Raw genomic sequence first — 20,334 nt, 5'->3', positions numbered from 1 at the left:
AAAAGTAATCCCTATCTTTGGATACAAAACACAAAGTTTATTTCTTTTCAGGTGTTAGTATACAATTCCTCTGCTCCCCTAGGCCTGAGGAGCCTGTTGAACATGTCACATCCTGCTTACAAGCCCTGCACACTTTACTGGATTCCCCTTGTGCTAGAATACATATTGCAGAGGATCAGGTATAGTACACAAGTCTAATGGTATATTTTTAGACAGCTCTATTGTACATATGTACATCGTGCATGTGATATGATGTATATATAATATGTAAATGCCATTTATAAAAGTATGTGTGCATGTATACACGTGTATACATACAATATAGATAGTCCATGATTAATCTGTGTAATATTTCTGTGTCTGTGATCATTAGAGCTGATAAAAAAAAACTTAGGCAGAACTAGCTACCAAAACTTAGAAAAAAACAAAAGTATTCTTTTCGTTTCTTATAATGATCTGATTTAAAAAAAAATCATTTTCCATTCTGTGAAATTATTTTTAAAAAGTCTTTGTGAAATTTAATTTTAAAAAATTATTTTAAAAAAATGCCTGGGGTTGAGTAGGAAAAATATCCCTTAAAATAATAATTTAAAAATGAACAGCAACAAACAGACTATGTTTTCCATTTAAAATTTCAATCTAAAAAGAAAAAAAAAATTGTTTCCAAAGTTCCGTTTTTGAATAAAAGCTATGCTGGAAATACTTTTGTCATTATGTTCAGTATCTAACATGTTGCCTTCTGTTATGGAGAGACATGTATGAGTTGTATACCCAACAAATAAAAATTCTGTCTTGTCATTAGAGAGAGATTACTATTTCCTGGAGGTTATGGGATTAAGTCAGATTCCCAGGATGATTTTTGTGCAGAATAGGGGAAATCCAGGGAATGTATAAAACTTTTGCATTTGCACCAGCAGATCATCTTTAATTTTTAATAGCACTAAAGTCAGTGTCAAGATCATTGCTTACTCTATTGTCCTTAATGCCTAATAAATCTTAGCAAATAAATAGATTTTTATGTTTTTCCTTTGTTTTGTATACTATTGCAGTGTAGAAAACACTTGGGAAATTTACATGGAAATCTTTAGAAAGACTAGTAGTACAGAGCAAAAATAGTAAACCCTAAACCTTTTAATTTTGTAGCTCTGGAGAGTTGAGGAGCGAGTCTGTTCTCCTTTACTCTGCTGTAATGCATTACAATATTCAGGAGATATTTCTGATCATATGAGCTCAGTGCGTTTAGTGAAATACTGTTCATTGCTTACACATTGCAGCCATGTCCAAGACGTGTATTAACAGTTAGGCCCTTGCCCCATGTATGCATGGCAGGAGATGTGATTTGATATCAGGGAGCAACCATGCCATCATTATTTGTCAGTTCAAAGAGAGCCTGGGATCATAATCTCGGCCTCTCACTGCATTGGCAAATTGAAAGCTAGGTGCTGTAGCCCCATGTGCAAAGCCAATAGTCTGCTGATGGTTGGCTTCACCTTGGACAGCCCTGCGTCTCCAGTTAACCTGTGGCTGTCCGACAGACAGTCAGTTGGTTGTTGGCCCTGGCCAGACATCCTCAAGTCATGAACTTGGGTTGTTCAGGCTGGGGCTGCCGGTCACTTAATAGTCATAACATGTTGATTGCATCATAACTGTAATGTGTAGACGGGGGCCCTAGTTTTCCTAGGTCATCTTCTTTTAGCAGCTTACGGTGTTTACAAGGGATATAAATTTTCAATATGCTGTTTAGAAAATACTCAACCTGCTGGATAAGTTTTTGGGGAAGATATATCATGACCACCTTTATTTTTCTATGAGTATAGTTCTTAAAAAATGGTTTCTTTGGCCATGAGAAGATTTCCCATCTATATGCAGTATTCCATATTTTCCAGAAGTCTGTGAAGTTAGTTTTCAAGCTAGCTGGGGTGAATAAAGCAAAAGAGACTGCAGAGTTCAGTCAGATGCATCTATTTAAGTATTGTCAGGCAGGAGGGTCTGCAGATATTTTGCACTTTTACATTTTACTTCAAAATTGAATCATTAGAGTAAAAACAAAAAAAAAGAAGAGAGAGGAGCATTTTGGAGCAGCAATCTCTCATGTTTCTCAAGGACATATCACAGTGAGCAGTCTTTTGCTTTTGGAATTAGATTTAACCAGTTTTCACTTCTGAAAATACCGGATTGTGATGCGTGAAAAGCATTTGTTTTAGAGTAAGGAAATGATTTAGCAAGTTAAAGGGCGGGGCAGGCCATATTCAAAAGATATTTTTTCAGAACTAAATTGTAAAATAAATAGGGTCAGAGTCTATTCCATCTATTAGATGTCTAAGTAATCTTGAGCACCTAAATGCAGTCCTAGTCCACTCCATTCACATCCTTGAAAACCTGTTAAAGCAACTGCTTGTGTAACACACTGTAATCTTAGCTTGAGCAGTAATATCCACCTTTTATATCAGTAGTTTTTCAAGACTTGAACAGGATGGGATAGCTTTACACTTAGCTGTCTAATAGCTGAAATAGGGTCTGGCTCATGGTGTGTGCCAAATAACTGCCTTTTTAAAACTGAAAATATATTTTGTCTAAGAACAATAGTACAGTGGTCAGACCCATTTTTTCTGTTTCTCTTATGAACCATTCACTCCTAATTTATATTTCTTTAAATACTTTTCTCTTTTCAATTTATCCCAGCTCCTTGGTGTTGAACTTCTAAGTGTATTGCATCGACTTTTATTGACATGGGACCCTCCCTCCGTCCAGCTGCTCATTACTGGAGTTGTCCAGCAGATAGTGAGAGCAGCTCAAGATTATTTGCAGGAAAAAAGAAACACTCTGAGTAAGACTATATGTAACAAATGTAAAACTGTTTGTCTTAACAGAGGAAAATAGTGAATTGGGTGATGAACTGAAATTTATGAAAGCGTGGATCTAGGTAAAAATGTTTCTTCCTTATTATACAGATCCTTTCAGTACGTTTGTAGCTATAGATGACCTTTTTTTAAATTAATATTGTACCAGCAGGGTTCTTTCTGTATCAGAGACAAGACCCCTGCTAGTACAGGTAGGCTTTATCTCATTTCTCTCATAGTTTGAATCTTCTGATTTTCAGGTTGCATTTATTGATGGCCTTTTTATATATCCATTTGTTTCTGTGCTTCCTTTTCTTTTCTTGTGTTTACAGAGGGCAGTTGTATCCTCTCTTATCCTTTGTTTTGCTAGACTATTTAGTCTCCTCTTGTATGAAACTACTCACCTTTCCCCAGATTGTCTTGGTCAGTGGTGCTCAACCTTTTGGTCCCACAGGTCAAATGAGTGGTGCAGCGTCAGTCCCTATACTGGATCCCTGGGGTTGCTCTTCGATCAGGCCATATGCTGCCTGGTCCTGCTTCATACTACCTGAATCCTGTTTTATGCCTCCCTGCCCCACATGCCTGTATTGGATCCTATGCTGCCCTGGTTCATTGCACCTGAGCTAGCGCACAGGGCCATGCTGTCTGGCCTGTAGGGTTCCCCATGGGTCTGGAAATTTGGCTGTGCTGCCAAATTTTCAGACCTGTGTGGAGCTCTGCAGGCTGGAAGATATGGCTTTCTGGCCCATAGACCAGTGGTTGTGTACCCTGGGTCTCAGTAATTCCTCCCTTGTAAATGCACCAGTTTAAATTATTTTCTGATTATAAATAACCAGAATTGCACACAGGCATTTCAGATGTACATTGTCATCAATACTTTTCTGTCTCTACTGGAAGTAATTATTAATATATTCTAGGATCACAGTGGCTTTTTTCAAAGTCGTATCACACTGGTAGTTTATTGTCATCTTGTGATCAGGTAAAGCACCTTTATTCTTTTTGAGTGGCATTCTGCTCCTTTTTGTCATCAATAGAATTTTTTATTAAAAGACTCTAAGGCTATAAACAGACATTTGTCCTTGGAGCAGGATGAACTGTGCCGGGATGTGTCCCAGCAGAGTTGATCTGCTTCATTGGCAACATTGTCCCATAGGATTGGGCCTGTGCTGGTCCTGGGGTTTTAGGGGCCTGATCCTGCATGCCAACTGTAAATGGGGAACTGACTTGGCATGTTTCCCTGTAAATGGGAACTCCAGTGTTTTCCTCATTTTCAGAGGTGCACCCCATGTCTGGGCGCAGCAACACAATGTGCATGTTTGGGGAATTCCCTGCTGGGGGATTCTCAGGATATGCTTCTGGAAGAAGATAATCCAGGCCCCTGAAGCCCTGGGAGCACCTGTCTGGGGCAGCTGGAGTGTATGGGCAGCTCCAGATTGCCTGTGTTCTCCTGTCATAAAACAACTGACATCTGTCACAAAAATGCAGTATAAGTTATACCAGCTAGTGTCATGACCGCAGTTTTGTGCTTTTGTGGTTCAACAAGGGCATGGATCTCTCTTTTATTTGGGTTTTGTGCTGCCACAATAATTCTTATGGTGGTACAAAAGCAAAGTTCATTTATCTTTCCAGTCTCAGGTGGTGTGGTACCAGTTGTTCCCTGAAGCTATTTTAAATTCAGTTGGGCTATATAGACCTATTTTAACCTTCCAAACCTTTATTACTGAGGTGCAGGAGAAGAAAAAGACACAGCTTGTAGATGTGCCAGTTGGGGAAAACAGTCTTCTAAACTGAATACATTTGATACAGAAATAATTGAGAGAAACAATAGCATGATGGCATTTTTGGAGTCATACTGCACTTCAATATTTTGTTCTACCAAATTGTTATGTGCTTATTACTAATAAAAAGAAAGAAAACCTATGACAGTGTACTTCACATGACACTTTCTTGTAACTTACAGAAGTTAGCATCTTACAGCTATAATTTTACATGCAACTTAAAAAAAAAGTTGGAAACTGCAAATGCTATGTTGTAACTATTAAGTATTAATTTCTGGAGTCTTTATGTAATTTTTAAGTCAGTTGTAATCACACCACCTTTAAGGCAATTTTAAAATCCTTAACTATGTTTCAATTTGAAAAGCAGTATTTTATTTAGCAGCTCCATTATCATAAATTACTGTGAACTGCTAGCTTTTCTCAAAATGCTATTCACTCGTACAATGATTTTATGTAATATTTGTTATGTTTTTTATTGTACCAAGCATCTTTCATTGCAGATGAAGAGGACATAAAGGAAAAAGAAACTTGTCTTGTGTTAGGAGAAGGTGGTGAGAGTGGTGGTCTTGTGCCTGGAAAATCTCTCGTCTTTGCAGCTATGGAATTATTAATGTTTATCTTAGTACGGCATATGCCACAGCTAAATACAAAAATGTCAGACTCTCCAAGCCATGTCTCTACTAAGCTCCAGCTGTCTGAAGAAAGTTCTCGTCTTGTGGCTGCAACAGTTACTATCCTATCTGACCTGCCTTCTTTGTGTTCTCCTGCTGGTACTGTATTATAACTAAATATGTAAAAATGAATGTGTTTATGATAAATATTACATACACGGTTGTGTTTGTCTTAACAATACCCAATTGTTGCTGCAATTATATATTTTCTGTGTTGCAGACCACTTTAAAATGAAGCTGATAGAAGGCAAAGATAGAGTTGCACCAATAGGGTGCTGCAGCAACCTGAGGTGCCTTGAGATCTTTTCAGGGATGCTGCGGAGTGTCACACGGTGACACTGTTAGGTGTGCAAACATGATTCATAAGATATCCAGAGATTTTAAGTAGGAAATCATAGTGTTAAAACCGTTCAGACCTGTTGTGGTCTTTCCATTTTCTTTTCAAGAAAAGAATTGCTATATTAGTTTTCCGTAAATGAGTGAAAACTAAGAGCTGACATTTTCGAAGACATTGCCTTGAGTCTAAAAAGGCACATCTATAAAGAAAGAACTCTACCCTGCCTTCTTTCTGGGAGATGTCAGATAAAGAGTGCTTGAGTAGTGCCTTCACCCCTGTGTGAAATGGAGAACTTCTAACATTCAGCAGGGACCTTTCAGGACAGCTAAGGAATTATTGATAACCTGTGAAAGACCTTTTTGGTTGGGCTTTCTTAGCCAGAAGACATGTTTGTTTTGAGGATGCAAAAAAGAGGATGTATACGCCTATGGTATGTTAGGAGATCTTTGGTGCCCCTCGGGATGAAAGGGAAGGGAGAGTAATAACCTAAAGTATTTATATGCCCCAGACATCCTACATAACTTGTGCTATCAACACCCTGAGAGGTAATGAAGCATTGCTATCCTTATATCACAGATGTGGAAACTGAAGACTAGAAAAGGTTTTGAGCTAGATCACAAAGGGCCTTGGCTAAAATTTGGCCCCTTGGTCCAAAAGTATGATCCACATAACTTCTGTGTAACCCGTTAAGGTGCCTGAACCTACTGACACAAACTTTCCCTGGTTGCCCACATTTTGGCTCCTGTATATGCACAGAAGCATGTCATTTAGGCCACTGACAAATATTAAAAAGGTGAAATGGGATTGGATGAAATGATCTCAACAGTTGCACTTCCTGCCATGCCATGCTGATTGAGCGTCAGATCCCATCATGCCATATTGCATTGGTAGTCTTCGTTTCTGTGGCTGGGAGCCCCATCAGTTGATCAGTGCTTCCAGCCACAGGGGCACACCATGATCACTGATGGGATTCCCAGCCACAGAGGTTCATGGTAGCCCCCTGCAGCTGGGAGCCCTGTCAGTAATTAGAGCTCTTAGCTGCAGTGGGGTGGGGGAGAGGCATCTTGCATTCCCATGGCTCGGAGCTCCATCAGCTGAGTTAGGCTCCCAGCCAAGGGGAGCTTGTGCTCCCCCACCTCAGAGTGCTGATCAGCTGACTGGTGCTGCCAACCTCTTGAGTGTGCCCTGGAGGCTAGGAGCAATGGCCACACATTCAATTAAAGATACGATAGGAGCTAACCGTGAAGTTGTTAATTCATATTTTGTGTAATATCTTTGCCACTTATTCCTGGTTTTATCACACTATTAATTGAATGAACATGTGGCCAAAGCACGGTTTAAGATGCAATTAACCAGTTAATCGTGTCTTAAGTGTAATGTGTGTCAGGGACCTTAGTAGTGCTAGGGTTTGAGCAACTTGGCTCTTTTGGAGCCACAAGCTGAGTGAATACACTTGCCTATGTCCCTTGAGGGGCCCAATGTAATGGATTTGCCCAGCGCTTGCCTAATGTACAGAACTGAACTGTATGCAAAACACACAGGTGCTCCTGCTTTGCCAGGAGAAAATGGTAGTGGTATCCCCTTTATACAAAAGCTTGATGGTTAGAGCACTCACTAAGAATATGGGAGAACCAAGTTAAATGTCATGTTCTGCCTGAGGGGATAAAACCCGTATCTGCTGCCTTTCTAGAGAGTACCCTGACTCTGAAGTTATAGGCAGCTCTAGGATAGGGCATTGTCAATGCTTTCTTTTGAAGCTGTTCCACTTGGCAGAAAAGAATACAAGATTCATTGGGTTAGGAGCAAGCACTAGAGCAAGAGTGAGCATGACACAAGCCAAGTATTTACAGCTTGGGAGGATAGAAGTCATAGGTTTTGGTTCTTATTACAAGCACCCTTTCTCTATTTTACAGTCCTTGGAACAAGGACTGGAGTCCAAGTCTTTCCCCCACGCAAGTGAGAGCTGTGCTGCCTCCTATTCTTTCTGTCTGACCAAATGAATCTTGATTTTTTTTTTCCTGCAAAATGGAATAAGTTAATCATACTGTGCATTCAGAATAGAACAACAAATTCCTTTGTTAATTGTTAAAATATGGAATTATATGTATCATTAGATAAATTATAGTAGATTTTGGCATATTTGTTGATAATAGATGCCTCTCTGGGAAAAGATAAAGAGACTATACCGTACTATTTGTTAAAGTTAACAGCAAGAAATGTACCATGTTTTTTATTTCAGGATGCATGACGATATTACCCACAATCCTGTTTTTGAATACAAAAGTGTTGAAAGAAACAGCAGTAAAATCAGTGGATAATCAGGTTCCACCCCCAGTCAGTGCAGCTCTCCAAGGGTTAAAAACTATTGTAACTCTTCCAGTCATCAAGACTGATGAAACTCAAAAGCAGTGGACCAATCTAATCCGAAGCACTCTGGCATCTATCTTGGAATACTCTCAACCAGGTAAGCAATTGACCATCATTGAAGAAGCTTTTAATGGAGAGGCAAATTTATGCATTTTGTATACAATTTTAATAGGATATATTAAGAAAGGAAAGAGGGACGACCCTGTTAACTGTAGACCAGTCTAACTTCGGTCCTGGGAAAAATCTTTGAAAAAATTTGTCAAGGGAGGCCATCAACCACAAGCTCCCAACTGGTGGGGTACTGAAAAACAACCAGCATGTTTTTGTCGAGGGGAGGTCATGCCTAACAAACCTGGTATCCTTCTATGATCAGGTAACTAACCAGCTGGACATGGGACAAGAGATGGATATCATCTACCTAGATTTCAGCAAAGTGCTTGATACTGTTTCCCATGAAATCCTCTCAGGTTGGAGAGTTGTGACCTAGATCAGGCTACAGTAAGATGGGTTGGCAACTGGCTCAGCAGCCATCCTAGTGAGTGGTAATGGATGGAGTGGCCTCATCCTGGAGGGCCATCTCCATTGGTGTCCCCCAGGGATCAGTGCTTAGGCCCATACTCTTTAACATCTTTATCAACGAGCTGGGTGAGGGAGTGAAAAGCTCAATGATTAAGCTTGCAGATGATACCAAGCTGTGGGGACAAGTGAGTACGTCTGAGGACAGGACAGAGATCCAGAAAGACCTTGACAGGCTGGTTCTGCAGGCTGAACACAGTCAGATGAGGTTCAACAGGGACAAGTGCCAGGTCCTTCATCTGGGTAGGAAGAACTCTCACCATATCTATAAGATCGTGGTCCACTGGTCCACTGACTGGCACTGCATCCAAAGGGGACTTGGGGGTGACAATTGACCAGAGGATGAATATGAGCCACCAGTGTGAAGAAATCGCCAACGTAGCGAATGCATCAGCAGATGTAGTCAGTAGATCCAGAGAGGTGCTCCTCCCTCTCTATTTGGCATTGGTGAGGCCACAGCTGGAGTACTGTGTCCAGTTCTAGGCACCACACTTCAAGAAAGATGTGGACAAGCTTGAAAGGTTGCAGAGAAGAGCCACCTGCTTGATCAAGGGCCTGGGGGATAGGCCTTATGAGGAGAGACTTCAGGATCTGCGTTTTAGTCTGACTAAAAGAAGGCTGAGGGGTGACTTGATAGCCACCTACAAATATGTCAAGGGAGAACACTGGGATCTGGGAGAGCAACTTTTCAGAAAAGCACCTCCTGGGAGGACAAGGACAAATGGGCACAAGCTTGTTGGGAAAAAGTTTAGGCTAGACATGAGGAAAAACTTCTTTTCCATACAGGTAACTAGAATCTGGAACACGCTTCCAGCAGAGGTGTTGCAGTTGCCGTCCCTGGTGGTGTTCAGGCAGAGGCTGGACAAGTTCCTTGTTGAGCTCGTTTGAGCCCAATTACTTCCTGCCCCTGGCAGGGGACCAGACTTGATGATCTTACAAGTCCCTTCCAGTCCTTCTTTCTATGATTCTATAATATACTTAAGATTTTGGAGCTAAAAGGTGGGATTAGTACAGTATGATCAGAAAACAAGGAAAAACTAAGAGGTGGCATTTTCTGAGGGGTGCATTGAATCTAAAAACAGAATGAGAACCACTGCAGTAGATCAGATTTACTGTCTTGAAACATACCTCAGTGAAACTGGAAACCAACTGAGCTTTGAGAAGTGGTGTAATAAGTTTTGTAGCGGGGCACTAAGGTGTCTGCTACTTTGAGAGCAGAGATAAGGACCCAGGTGCAGGTTGCCGGGATAACCGGTTAATGAGGGTAGTGACTCGCACCTGCCTGGTCAGCTGACTGAAAGGGGCAGGGCCTGGTGCCTATATAAATTACAAACCTGAGGCCAGGGGGGAGTTGACTGCTGGCTGCCAAGGGGGAAGGAGCTCTGCCTAAGTAAGTGAAGAGGAGAGCCTGGACTGCCTGAGCAGGCTGATACTGGGGGAGAGATGGAGCACCCTTGGGGTGGCTCGAATGAAGTTACAGGTAAGCAGCTAGAATTTATGTTATAGCCCAGGGGCTTATGTTCTGTGTTTGTTGTTTACACTGGAGGTTTGGGTGAGGCTATTAGGGGTTGGAGGAGGTCTCATAGGGGACCCACAGCAGCGTGGGAACCCCAGCCCCAGGGAGGCGCAGGGAGAGAAAGGGCTGTGGAGAGTCTGGGCATCCAGGGAGGCGCAGAGAGAGACAGGGCTGCAGAGAGCCCGAGCACCAGAGAAGGCGCAGAGAGAGACCAAACAACATCAGTTACATCTGCGAGGCTTGGGGCATGGTAAAGGAAGGGGTCGTTGGAGCCACGCAGAGCCCATAAGGCTGGGGTGCACTGAGACACCCATTACTGATCGGGGCCAGGGTACAGCAGAGAACCGTGTCCAGGAGGCTGGATAGGCAGCCTCCCTATTATACAATAACATCAAAGACGTGACGGGCGAGACTTGAGGGTGCTTTGAGGCAAACTTGGCATGGTAAGGGGGTGCTAGGGGAGATCACGGCCACCCCTAGGGCGCCACCCCGTTACAGGTTTCCTGTAATAATAAAATAATTTTTTATTATGAAGAATGTAATAATAATACAATTATGGAGGTAGAAAGGGCATAGATCAGGGCTGTCCAACCTTTTTAAATGTGGGGTCAGATCATGAATTTTTTATCACCCAGTGGGCCGGCAGTCCAGTCCAGCCATGGCCTGGGGGCACAGGGGTCAAGGGGTGCCACCTGACCCCACCGTATCTTCCCTGCCACCTGGGCGGCCTCGAAGATCCTTGCGTACCTGCGTGCCTGGCCTCAGCAGCCAGACGGACATGCGAGGACCCTACAGGGGGGTGCGGGATGTTCAGGGACACCCCCCTGCTCCCTCTCCCCTGGGGAAGCCCAAGCCTGAGCCCAACCGGCAGGGCTCCCTCCCTGGGCCCCACGACTCACCACCCCCAGCATGACGTCTGCAGGCATGGGGGGGGTGCCTGGACAGCCACAGCAGCAGTGGTAGCAGCATCTCCCACGGGCCTGGCCGCAACATCCCTCTGAGCTGGCATCCGTGCCCCCCGTGCCCGTTGCACCGTGACCTGCTCTGGCCAGTGGGGCCAGGAAGGGGCACCATGAGATGAGGGGGGAGGGGAGGAGCTGTACCATGTCAGCAACGTCAAGCTGACATGGTGCATGTGGCAACCTTGTCCCTTCCCCAGCCCTTCAGCAGCCATTAGGAAGCTGCTGGGGGAGGGACAAGGGGTGGGAACAAAAGTAAATAATGTTTACTTTCGTTTCCTGTCGCAACACTTCGGGCCTCAGAAAATGGCTTGGCGGGCCACATGTTGGACAAGCCAGGTATAGATAATTGTAGCAAGGTTCAGAATGGAAAAGGAGATTTACAATAACATAATACAAGCAACCCTCGCCATTCATGAGGGATACATTCTCGTATCCCCTGTGAACAGCGAAATCCGCGAAAAAGGTACTGCGGCGGCAGCAAGCACAGAGCTTCCTAGGAGCTCCTGGAAGCGTATTTAAGATCCAGGTTCGGCATTCACGAATATTTGAAACTGCGAATGGCAGACTCACAAATAGCAAGGGTTCCCTGTACGGAGTACTGGGGGAAGTTAGCCATTGACCAATAGGGAATTGAGATAAAGTTAGGGTGCAAAAACCACTTAGAGATTCTAAGTATGCTTGATAAAGGATTGAATGTACCTTTTCAGTAATAAGAAAATCATACCCTTGACTCATCCACTAAGAGGATCTCTATTTTGTTTTCATAAACTCTAACCAACTTGGATTCCTCTAGGTCCCTACCTTGCCCTTGCACTGGAAGAGCAAAGAGGCTGCAGTTTTTGTTGTCTGTGCTGAAAAGAGATCCAGAGTTACATTATTATTTATTTTGTCACTTACATAGTGATGGTACCTCAGCCAGAATTATCTCACCGCATTCCTTTTGTCTGCATATGAAGATTAAATAGAGCAATGAATAGAGTTCTGCAAAAAGACAAATGTGAGAGTGCAGGGACAGTTGAGCTGATTAAACAGTACCATCCCACTGGCATATTTGAGAGAAGTGAATTATTGCATTAAGTTATCTATACCTGTGGTACTCAACTGTTTGGCCCTGTGGGCTAGATAAGTGGTGCGGAGCCAGTCTGTGGCCTGGATTGGGCCTCATGTGACAGAACCAGGCCCAATGTGGCCGCAGCTGGCTCCTGTACATCTGGATTAGGCCTCACTTTGGCCCTACTTGCTGTTACCAGTCCCACATGCTAAGATCAGGCCCAGCACACTGGGATTGAGCCCTGGTACTCCACACTGCCCCTCCTCAGGTCTTGCCCTGCATGCCAGAATTGAGTCCTGCTCACTGAGTTCCAGCCCCATGCTTCCCTGTGTGCTCGTCTAGCCTTCAGGGTCACGCTGATATACAAAACACTGGGTTTGCGTATCTTCAGTGCATTTTTCAGTACGCTGTGGAATTGAATACTTTACCCTTTTAGAAAGAAGAATATGTACAAGGTGTACTGCATGTGCTTTTTTTTTTTTTTCCAGAAGGTTTATACAATCAGTCAAATCAAAACCAGTGTTTATTTAGAATACTTCAAGGCCCTTCCCAGTGCAGACTTTTTTACCACGCTAGATTTTGGGTTTCTGCCCTCAGCCATTTCAGCTGCAGATGATGTTTAAAAGAATATTTTAATAATGGGAAACATATTTCTTCATTGGATGGTCTTGCCCAAAAGTAGCTTTATTTGCTTGTTTAAATATTAAAACTCATAAAAATGCTTGTAGTCAGAGATTAAGCTTGAATAATTTAGGTTTAATAGGTAGAAGTTTTAGAAATGTTGAAGCACTTTACAACAGATGACTAGTCATTTTAAACAAACTAAGGAATATCAGTCATTGTCTGTAATGATAAAAATGCGGATCTAGTACTGAATAGATGCATATTTGTATGCAGTTGATGCAGTTGAGGTCGTTCCCAGCATGTTTCCTCATTGTGAATTTATCCTGGTGTGGTAGGATTTACTAAACAGATTCTAAACCCTTTTCAGAATAAGCTAACAGTCTGCTCTTTTCTTTTTGTTTTTCAGAGGCCTCTAAGCCTGTTCTTGATGAAGTAAGCATGCTAACAGCTATTGCTCTCTTCCTTTGGTCCGCAAGTGCAGAAATAATTGGAGTGCAGTCCTTGCAGAATGGTTGTGTGAACAGATTTAAAAATGCATTAAATTCTTGTGATCCATGGGTAAGCTTATCACCTGGGAACGTACCCCATAGATATTTGATATAAGACTAATTAATAAGCATACTGCATTTTCTGAGTTTCCTGAAAATTGTTATGACTTTCCGTCAAAAACTAATCAGGTACTGTGTGTCAAATTAGTCATCATTTTAAACTGTTGCACCATGGCATTTGTTAAAAACAAACGAGCCCCTAAGCAACTGTTTAGGGGTTTCAAGTTACTTTATGGTAGATTCTGAAATCCTTAAACGGAAAATTATTTTTGTTCATATATATGAATTTAGGCGAGGAAAAGCCTATGTGGCTAAAGACATCTGTTTTTGTTTGTTAGCCCCACTTTCCCTGATACTGTTTTGACACTTTTTTTCTCAGTGGATAAAAATGAAGCCCCCCATTTCTAGTGATCCTCTTTTTATACATGTGCAAAATTTGTGCGTCTGTTATGTGTTCATCAAAACTCGTTAAATGTACAAATCAAATTTAGGTATGCAGTTACGTAATTTGTGTGTGCGTATCTGAGGACATCTAAAATTGTGACTTACATGTGTGAACTTGCTTGTGTTCATTATCTTTTGAAGTTATCATCTCAGATGAACCTTTGCTAATATGATGCATTTTAGGGAGGTGTGGCTCAAAGTAGTGTGAAATTAAACCTACTTTTAGTTATGTGGAAATCAGTTTGTTTTGTGGGTAGTCAGATATGCAGACAGAAACTCATAAAATGTAATTTTATTCCATAACCCATAAGGAATGCCAGGTCAGAGAGATGACTTTACACTAGCACACCTAAGAAACCCTTATGGTGGGGACCTGAAGTCTCTTCACACTTTTTTGTGACTTGTGCTTTTGGTTTGACAGACTCCATCTGTTTTGCTCTTCCTTCCTCATGTATCCAGAGATTCATAGTCAACAGTTCACTTAATAATAACAGTTCAATTATAGTTGCATTTAAAGTAGCTACTGATTATTTAAGAGTTAAAACTAACAGATTTGGATAAAGAAAACTGTCAACTCTTTTTCTTACCTAGGCAATGACAGCATTGAGCTGGCTGGAAGTATTAGTTATGAAGGTTAGAGGTTAGCAGTGGTAGATTTCCATGTTAAAATAGTGCTTCTCTCTGCTCCCAAAGCCTTAAGACACTGAAAGGACTCTTTTCCTTGATCTCTTTTTAAGAAGAAAAACACCTGTCTTTCATCTAAGAATGAACTATTTTACATAGAATATTCATGTGGAATTCCTCAGGACTTCTTTCCTTTCTTCCCATTATCCAGTTTTTTTTGCTCTCTCAGTATACTGCCAATCCATATTTATTTATGTAGGCTAAAACTTCCTCATCTCTTTTTCCCTACTGCTTATGGAGTTTTCCTATATAGAAAACCTATAGGCCATGTCCAGATGAGCAGGGACAGCGCTTGCAGCAGCACAAATAGTAGTGGCACAAATTTGTCCTGCTACTTTGTGCCGCTGCAAGCACAAGCCCTTACAAGTGCACTTTGTTGGGGGACACATTGTCTCACCTGGGGAAACTGCCCTTGCCCAGCTTCTCGTGGCTCTTCAGCCAGGGAGAGCTGGAAGCTGGGGCCAGCACTATAACCTGATGTCCTGGTGGCATGCTGCAGCAGCAGCAGGACAGCATGGAGCCAGAATGTTGCTCCAGGCTGCCAGGCCTCCATTTGTGCCAGCACACACTTTTTTGCAACATTGTGCTGGGGTTTTTTTTTTCCCACTTTTTTTTTTTTTTTTCCTACCGGAAAATCCTGGTAGAAACATCCTGGAAGTCCAAATGTTGTTTCATAGTTTCTAGGGTCAGAAGGGACCTGAGCAGATCATCTAGTCCGAACCCCTGCCATGGCAGGAAAGAATACTGGGGTCAAACGACCCCAGCAAGATGTTCATCTAACCTCCTCTTAAAAGCCCCCAGGGTAGGAGCCTACACCACCTCTCTTGGAAGTTGGTTCCAGACCCTAGCCACCCTGACCGTGAAGTAGTGCCTCCTGATATCTAACCTAAACCTACCCTCTGCCAGCTTGTGACCATTATTCCTGGTCACTCCTGGCAGTGCTCAGGGGAACAGTGACTCCCCCAATGCCTGCTGATTCCCCCCTGACTAGTTTATAACAGGCCACAAGATCCCCCCTCAGCCTTCTCTTGTGGAGGCTGAACAGGTTCAGGTCCCGTAGCCTCTCCTCATAGGGCCTCCCCTGTTGTCCCCTGTTCATACGAGTGGCCCTCCTCTGGACCCTCTCCATGCTGTCCACATCCCTCTTGAAGTGTGGCGCCCAGAACTGGACGCAGTACGCCAACTGCAGCCTGACCAGTGCCGCGTAGAGGGGGAGGATCACCTCTTCGGACCTGCTCGAGATGCATCTGTGCATGCATGCCAAGGTGTGGTTGGCCTTCCTGACTGCCTCCCCACACTGCCGGCCCATGTTCATCTTGGAGTCAATGATGACCCCAAGATCCTTTTCCGCCTCCGTGCTGACAAGAGGGGAGTCCCCTAACCCATAGGTATGGTGCCGGTTGTTCCTCCCGAGGTGCATCACCTTGTACTTGTCTGTGTTGAAACCCATCCTATTCTTTTCCGCCCCACCCTTGTAACCTGTGTAGGTCTGATTGTAGCCTGTTGCTTCCTTCCAGTGTGCCCACGTCCCCCCACGTCTTAGTGTCATCAGCAAATTTGAACAGGGTGCTTTTTACCCCCTCATCCAAATCACTGATGAAGATGTTGAACAGTGCGGGCCCGAGGACCGAGCCCTGCGGAACCCCACTGCCCACGTCCTTCCAGGTTGAGAAGGACCCATCCACTACCACCCTCTGGGTGCGGCCCTCCAGCCAGTTGGTGACCCATTTGACTGTGTGGGTGTCTGCACCACAGCCCCCCAGTTTCTTAATGAGAACGGGGTGAGAGATAGTGTCAAAAGCCTTCCGGAAGTCCAGGAAGACTATATCCACTGCTACCCCTGCTTCTAATGATCTGGTGATCTGATCCTAAAAGGCCACCAGGTTGGTCTGACAGGACCTGCCACTGATGAACCCATGTTGGTTGCCCCTAAGCATGCAGTCCCCTGCTGGCCCCTCCTGCATGTGGGCCAGCATAATTTTCTCAAACAGCTTGCCTAGTATCGAGGTAAGACTAACCGGCCTATAGTTTCCCGGGTCCTCCTTTCTGCCTTTTTTGAAGATGGGAACCACACTGGCCCTCTTCCAGTCCTCCGGTACCTCACCAGAGCACCATGAGTGCTCGTAAAGCCGTGCCAGGGGACTTGCAATGACCTCGGCCAGTTCCTTTAGAACTCTAGGGTGGAGATCATCTGGGCCGGCTGACTTGAATACGTCCAACCCCTCCAGAAGCTCCCTAACTAAATCCTCGCTAACCCGTGGCCCAGGTGTGCCTCCCCTGGGGCCCGAGGGGGGCCCAGCAGGGAGGTGGCTGTTCTGGTCCCTACTTAGGAAGACAGAGGCAAAGAAATGGTTAAACATGTTAGCTTTGCCGTCCAGTGTGATGACCAAATTTCCCAACACGTGCTGCAACGGCCCCACTTTACCCGGGACCTTCTTTTTACCCCCTATGTATTTAAAAAAGGACTTCTTATTGTCCTTAATCTGGGAAGCTAGTCCCAGTTCCATCTCTGCCTTGGCCTTCCTAACTACCCCCCTACATCCCCGAGCAACTACAGAATAGTCCTCCGTGCTGATGACCCCTTCTTTCCATTGGGTGTAAGCCTCCTTTTTAGCAAGGAGACATTCCCGGATGCTTTTGTTGCTGGTCCATGTTTTAATGTTCACTGTATATGGTTTGTGGCACCAAAAAGAGGTTTGGTCTGCTTGTCTGGATGTGGCACCCATGGTGCCCCTCCTACTGAAATACATACAGAGGTTCTATGAGAAGGAAAATATATGAAAAATGCTTACTTACATTGAGTCATTTAAATCTTTATTCAGACTGAAAATCCTCTGCAGCAGAACTGTCTTTCTCTAGGTGAAGTTGGGGGGTTGTATACTCTGACCATGCTGAAAGTCTACCAAAGACAGACTTGCTGGAGTTCTTAAAACAGTTGTATATCATGTCTCTTCGTTTAGCTGAGTAATCACAATTCTAGGACTCCTGGTGAAGACCAGTGCAAATCGAGAGGGCTAGTGTGCTGAGCAGGAGCCTTTAAATTCCTTAATTTTATATGAACCTTATTAATGATTTGGGTGATGGGATTGATTGCAGATTTGTTGATAACCTCAAACTGGGTAGTGAGACACTGGAGATGTGTTTATCCAGAATGACCTGGAGAAATCTGAACAAGGACAAATGCAAAGTTGTGCACATGGGCCATCCCATAATTGCTTGCAAATAGATTGGGGAATGATTGGCTAGGCTGCCATACTGCAGAGAAGGACCTGGAGGATTACAGTGAACCATAAACTGAATATGAGCCAAGAGTGTGCTCTTGTTGCACAGAAAAGAAAAGCCAACAACAATACTGGGTTGTGTTAACAGAAGTCTCTCTGGCAGATCAAGAGAAGTGATTCTTCTGCTCTGTTCAACACTAATGAGGCCCCACCTGGAGTACTGTCACCAGTTTTAGGCCTCATACTACAGGAAGTGGACAGATTGGAAACAGTCCAGCAGAACGTGACAAAAACTATTAGATAAGTGGTGGGGGTTTCAGTCTCTGACACGATGTTTCATTTGTGGCCACGGGGAGGACCACATGCATACCTTTGCACTTTCACCATTTGTTTTTAATATTTGTATAATAAAGGTTTAAAAAGTTACGATTAGAGACCTGGGAAGCAAGATTTATGAAGAAAAGCTGAAAGCTAGGGTAATTCAGTCTGGAGAAGAGAAGTCTGCGGAGGATTTGATAAGTCTTCAAATACCTCAAGGGAAACTATAAATGGGATGGAGCTAGATTTTTTTTTCTCTGTGCCCATAGGGGACAAGAATAGGAGCAATGTCCTCAAGCTGCAGTAGAACAAATTTAGGTCAGATTAGGAAGAACTCTTTGACTTTAAGTGTGGTCAAGCATTGCAACAGGTTACCTAGAGAAGTTGTGGATTATCCGTCCCTGCAAGTTTTCAAGAGCAGGTCAGAGATGCTTGGTTGACATACTTTAGTCAGGGATGATCCTGCTCTGAGCAAGGCGCTGCGTTAGCTGACCTGATGACATCCTTTCCCACTCTGCTTTTCTGTGATCCCTACTCTGCTCTGTATATGTCCTTAGTTCACTTCTCTCTTCCCTGAAAAAAAATTCCCTGCTTTCTTATCCAGCCATGCTGAGTATCCTTAGCACAGTTTGGTGAGTGACACAGAGTAGCTTGATACCAGCCACAGCCTATCCACACTGTTTGGTACATCAAGGAGAAGATGCTCTGGATTGCATTGTCTGTATAATTCAATTTAGTTTTTCAGCCAAAAAGAAATGCAGCTACTGCAGTGAGTAACTTAGTTTTTATTTATGCACTTTTATCATTAGAATGCACTAAGCTGAATTTATATAAAATAATTTATTTAAAGTACACTTTTAAATGTTACTTTTAAAAAATATTAGTGCCTAAAAGAAATATCATTTTACTTCTAAAACCATTATGACCACCCAAATGCATAGATCTGCTCTGTGACAGCCTGAAAATCAGGAAATTCAGGCTGTATCAGGTCCAACAAGTGAAGTGAATTCCAACATCCTAAGTTCTCAGCTGTCAGACTTTTATTGGGCAGCATTCAGAGGGAAGTTGATGAAACTCTGTCACATCAGGTTCAAAAAAATTAAATTTAGAGGGCAGTAGTAAATAATGTTGTAGAGAACTGACGCTGCATAAATAGCAAGATGACATAATTAGGTCTCTTGTTTTTATAGTTCTACAATTTCAATTTAATCCATATCTTATCTTTTACTGCGTAGGTTTTGTCGCCACAAAATCTTCTCAAAGTCACTAATATATTTCATACTACTCACAGTATTGATCCACACATTGGGTATTGATCCTATTGGGTAACTCATCCTGTTTTGTATTACTTGTTTCCAAGCTCTTAGATATCAATGTCCTGTTGTATTCAAGACCATACTTCTTCATTTGTTCCTATATAGTATTTTGGGAATAGTCCTTCTAAAATCCAGATCAGATATATTGACTGAGGTCTCCTTATTGAAACAATTTTAGAAGATCAAAAAAGGTATCAGTTAGCCATTCGCCTGAACACAGTTTTGTAAATATCTGAAACTCATCTGTTTTCGGTAGGGATCGCTTTAACCTTGTGGAACTGGAAGAGCCTTTCAAATACAGTACTCAGATTTCTCAGATGCAACCAGTGTTGTTGCTGGTAGTTCTAAAATGTATACAGCCAGTGCCCTGTGGCCAAAAGTGACTGATCAGAATGTTTAAGAATAGTTATTAATCTCCTTACTGAGTTTCATGTAGTTATTACCCTTGTTTCCTACATTTGTTTTCTTTTTGGCATCCTTTCCATTTTTGAATAACAGTATTTTTAGCAGTTGAGCCATCTGTTAGTCTTACTGTTTTCTGCTATTTCAGTGGTTGTCTTTTTGTCCTTTATTTTTTTCCCTTTTTTGTCTCCCTGTCTTTCATTTAAATACACAAATATGTGTTGGACTGTTACAGATTCTTAAGTTAATAAATGAATGCAGATTTCTAAATTCATAAGTTAATACATATATTTATATTGACTAGGTCCAAGCCAAGTGTTACCAGCTTCTACTTTCTGTGTTCCAACACACTAACCGTGCTCTGTCAACTCCATACATCCATTCATTGGCACCGATAATAGTTGAGAAACTGAAAGCTGTAGAAAGGAACCGCCCTAACAGCAACACAGAGCTTTTAGCAGTCCAAGAGGGAATAAAAGTCCTGGAAACATTGGTTGCCCTTGGTGAAGAGAAGAACAGTAAGTATTGTGTCTAGAACACTAATAGTTCTGAAGCAGGAGTATTTTACAACCAGCTTGTTGCAGTTGGGGATTTAATGATACACTTAAAAGTGGTTGTTGAAATGGTGCAAAAACAAGTTGTATGATAGTTTTGCATCACAAGAGGTATAATGTCAGGT

The 20,334-nt window shown here is 42.8% G+C and overlaps 1 protein-coding gene across 1 annotated transcript in view; it reads left to right on the top strand.

Annotated features, from left to right (window-relative positions):
• HEATR5B (HEAT repeat containing 5B) overlaps window positions 1-20,334 on the top strand; it is a 90,738-nt gene that overhangs the window by 66,922 nt on the left and 3,482 nt on the right. Inside the window, exons 31-36 of the mRNA XM_090045366.1 lie at window positions 52-179; window positions 2,683-2,827; window positions 5,119-5,388; window positions 7,866-8,090; window positions 13,129-13,280; window positions 19,960-20,173. Of these exons, the coding sequence (XP_089901492.1) occupies window positions 52-179; window positions 2,683-2,827; window positions 5,119-5,388; window positions 7,866-8,090; window positions 13,129-13,280; window positions 19,960-20,173 (1,134 nt within the window). The remainder of the gene's footprint in view (window positions 1-51; window positions 180-2,682; window positions 2,828-5,118; window positions 5,389-7,865; window positions 8,091-13,128; window positions 13,281-19,959; window positions 20,174-20,334) is intronic.

The sequence above is a fragment of the Crocodylus siamensis genome, chromosome 1 (genome assembly GCF_052110815.1).
Source record: "Crocodylus siamensis isolate JL-2025a chromosome 1, ASM5211081v1, whole genome shotgun sequence".
NCBI lineage: Eukaryota > Metazoa > Chordata > Crocodylia > Crocodylidae > Crocodylus > Crocodylus siamensis.
The sequence above is the reverse complement of the archived record's forward strand: the minus strand, read 5'-3'. Positions and strand labels throughout refer to the sequence as shown.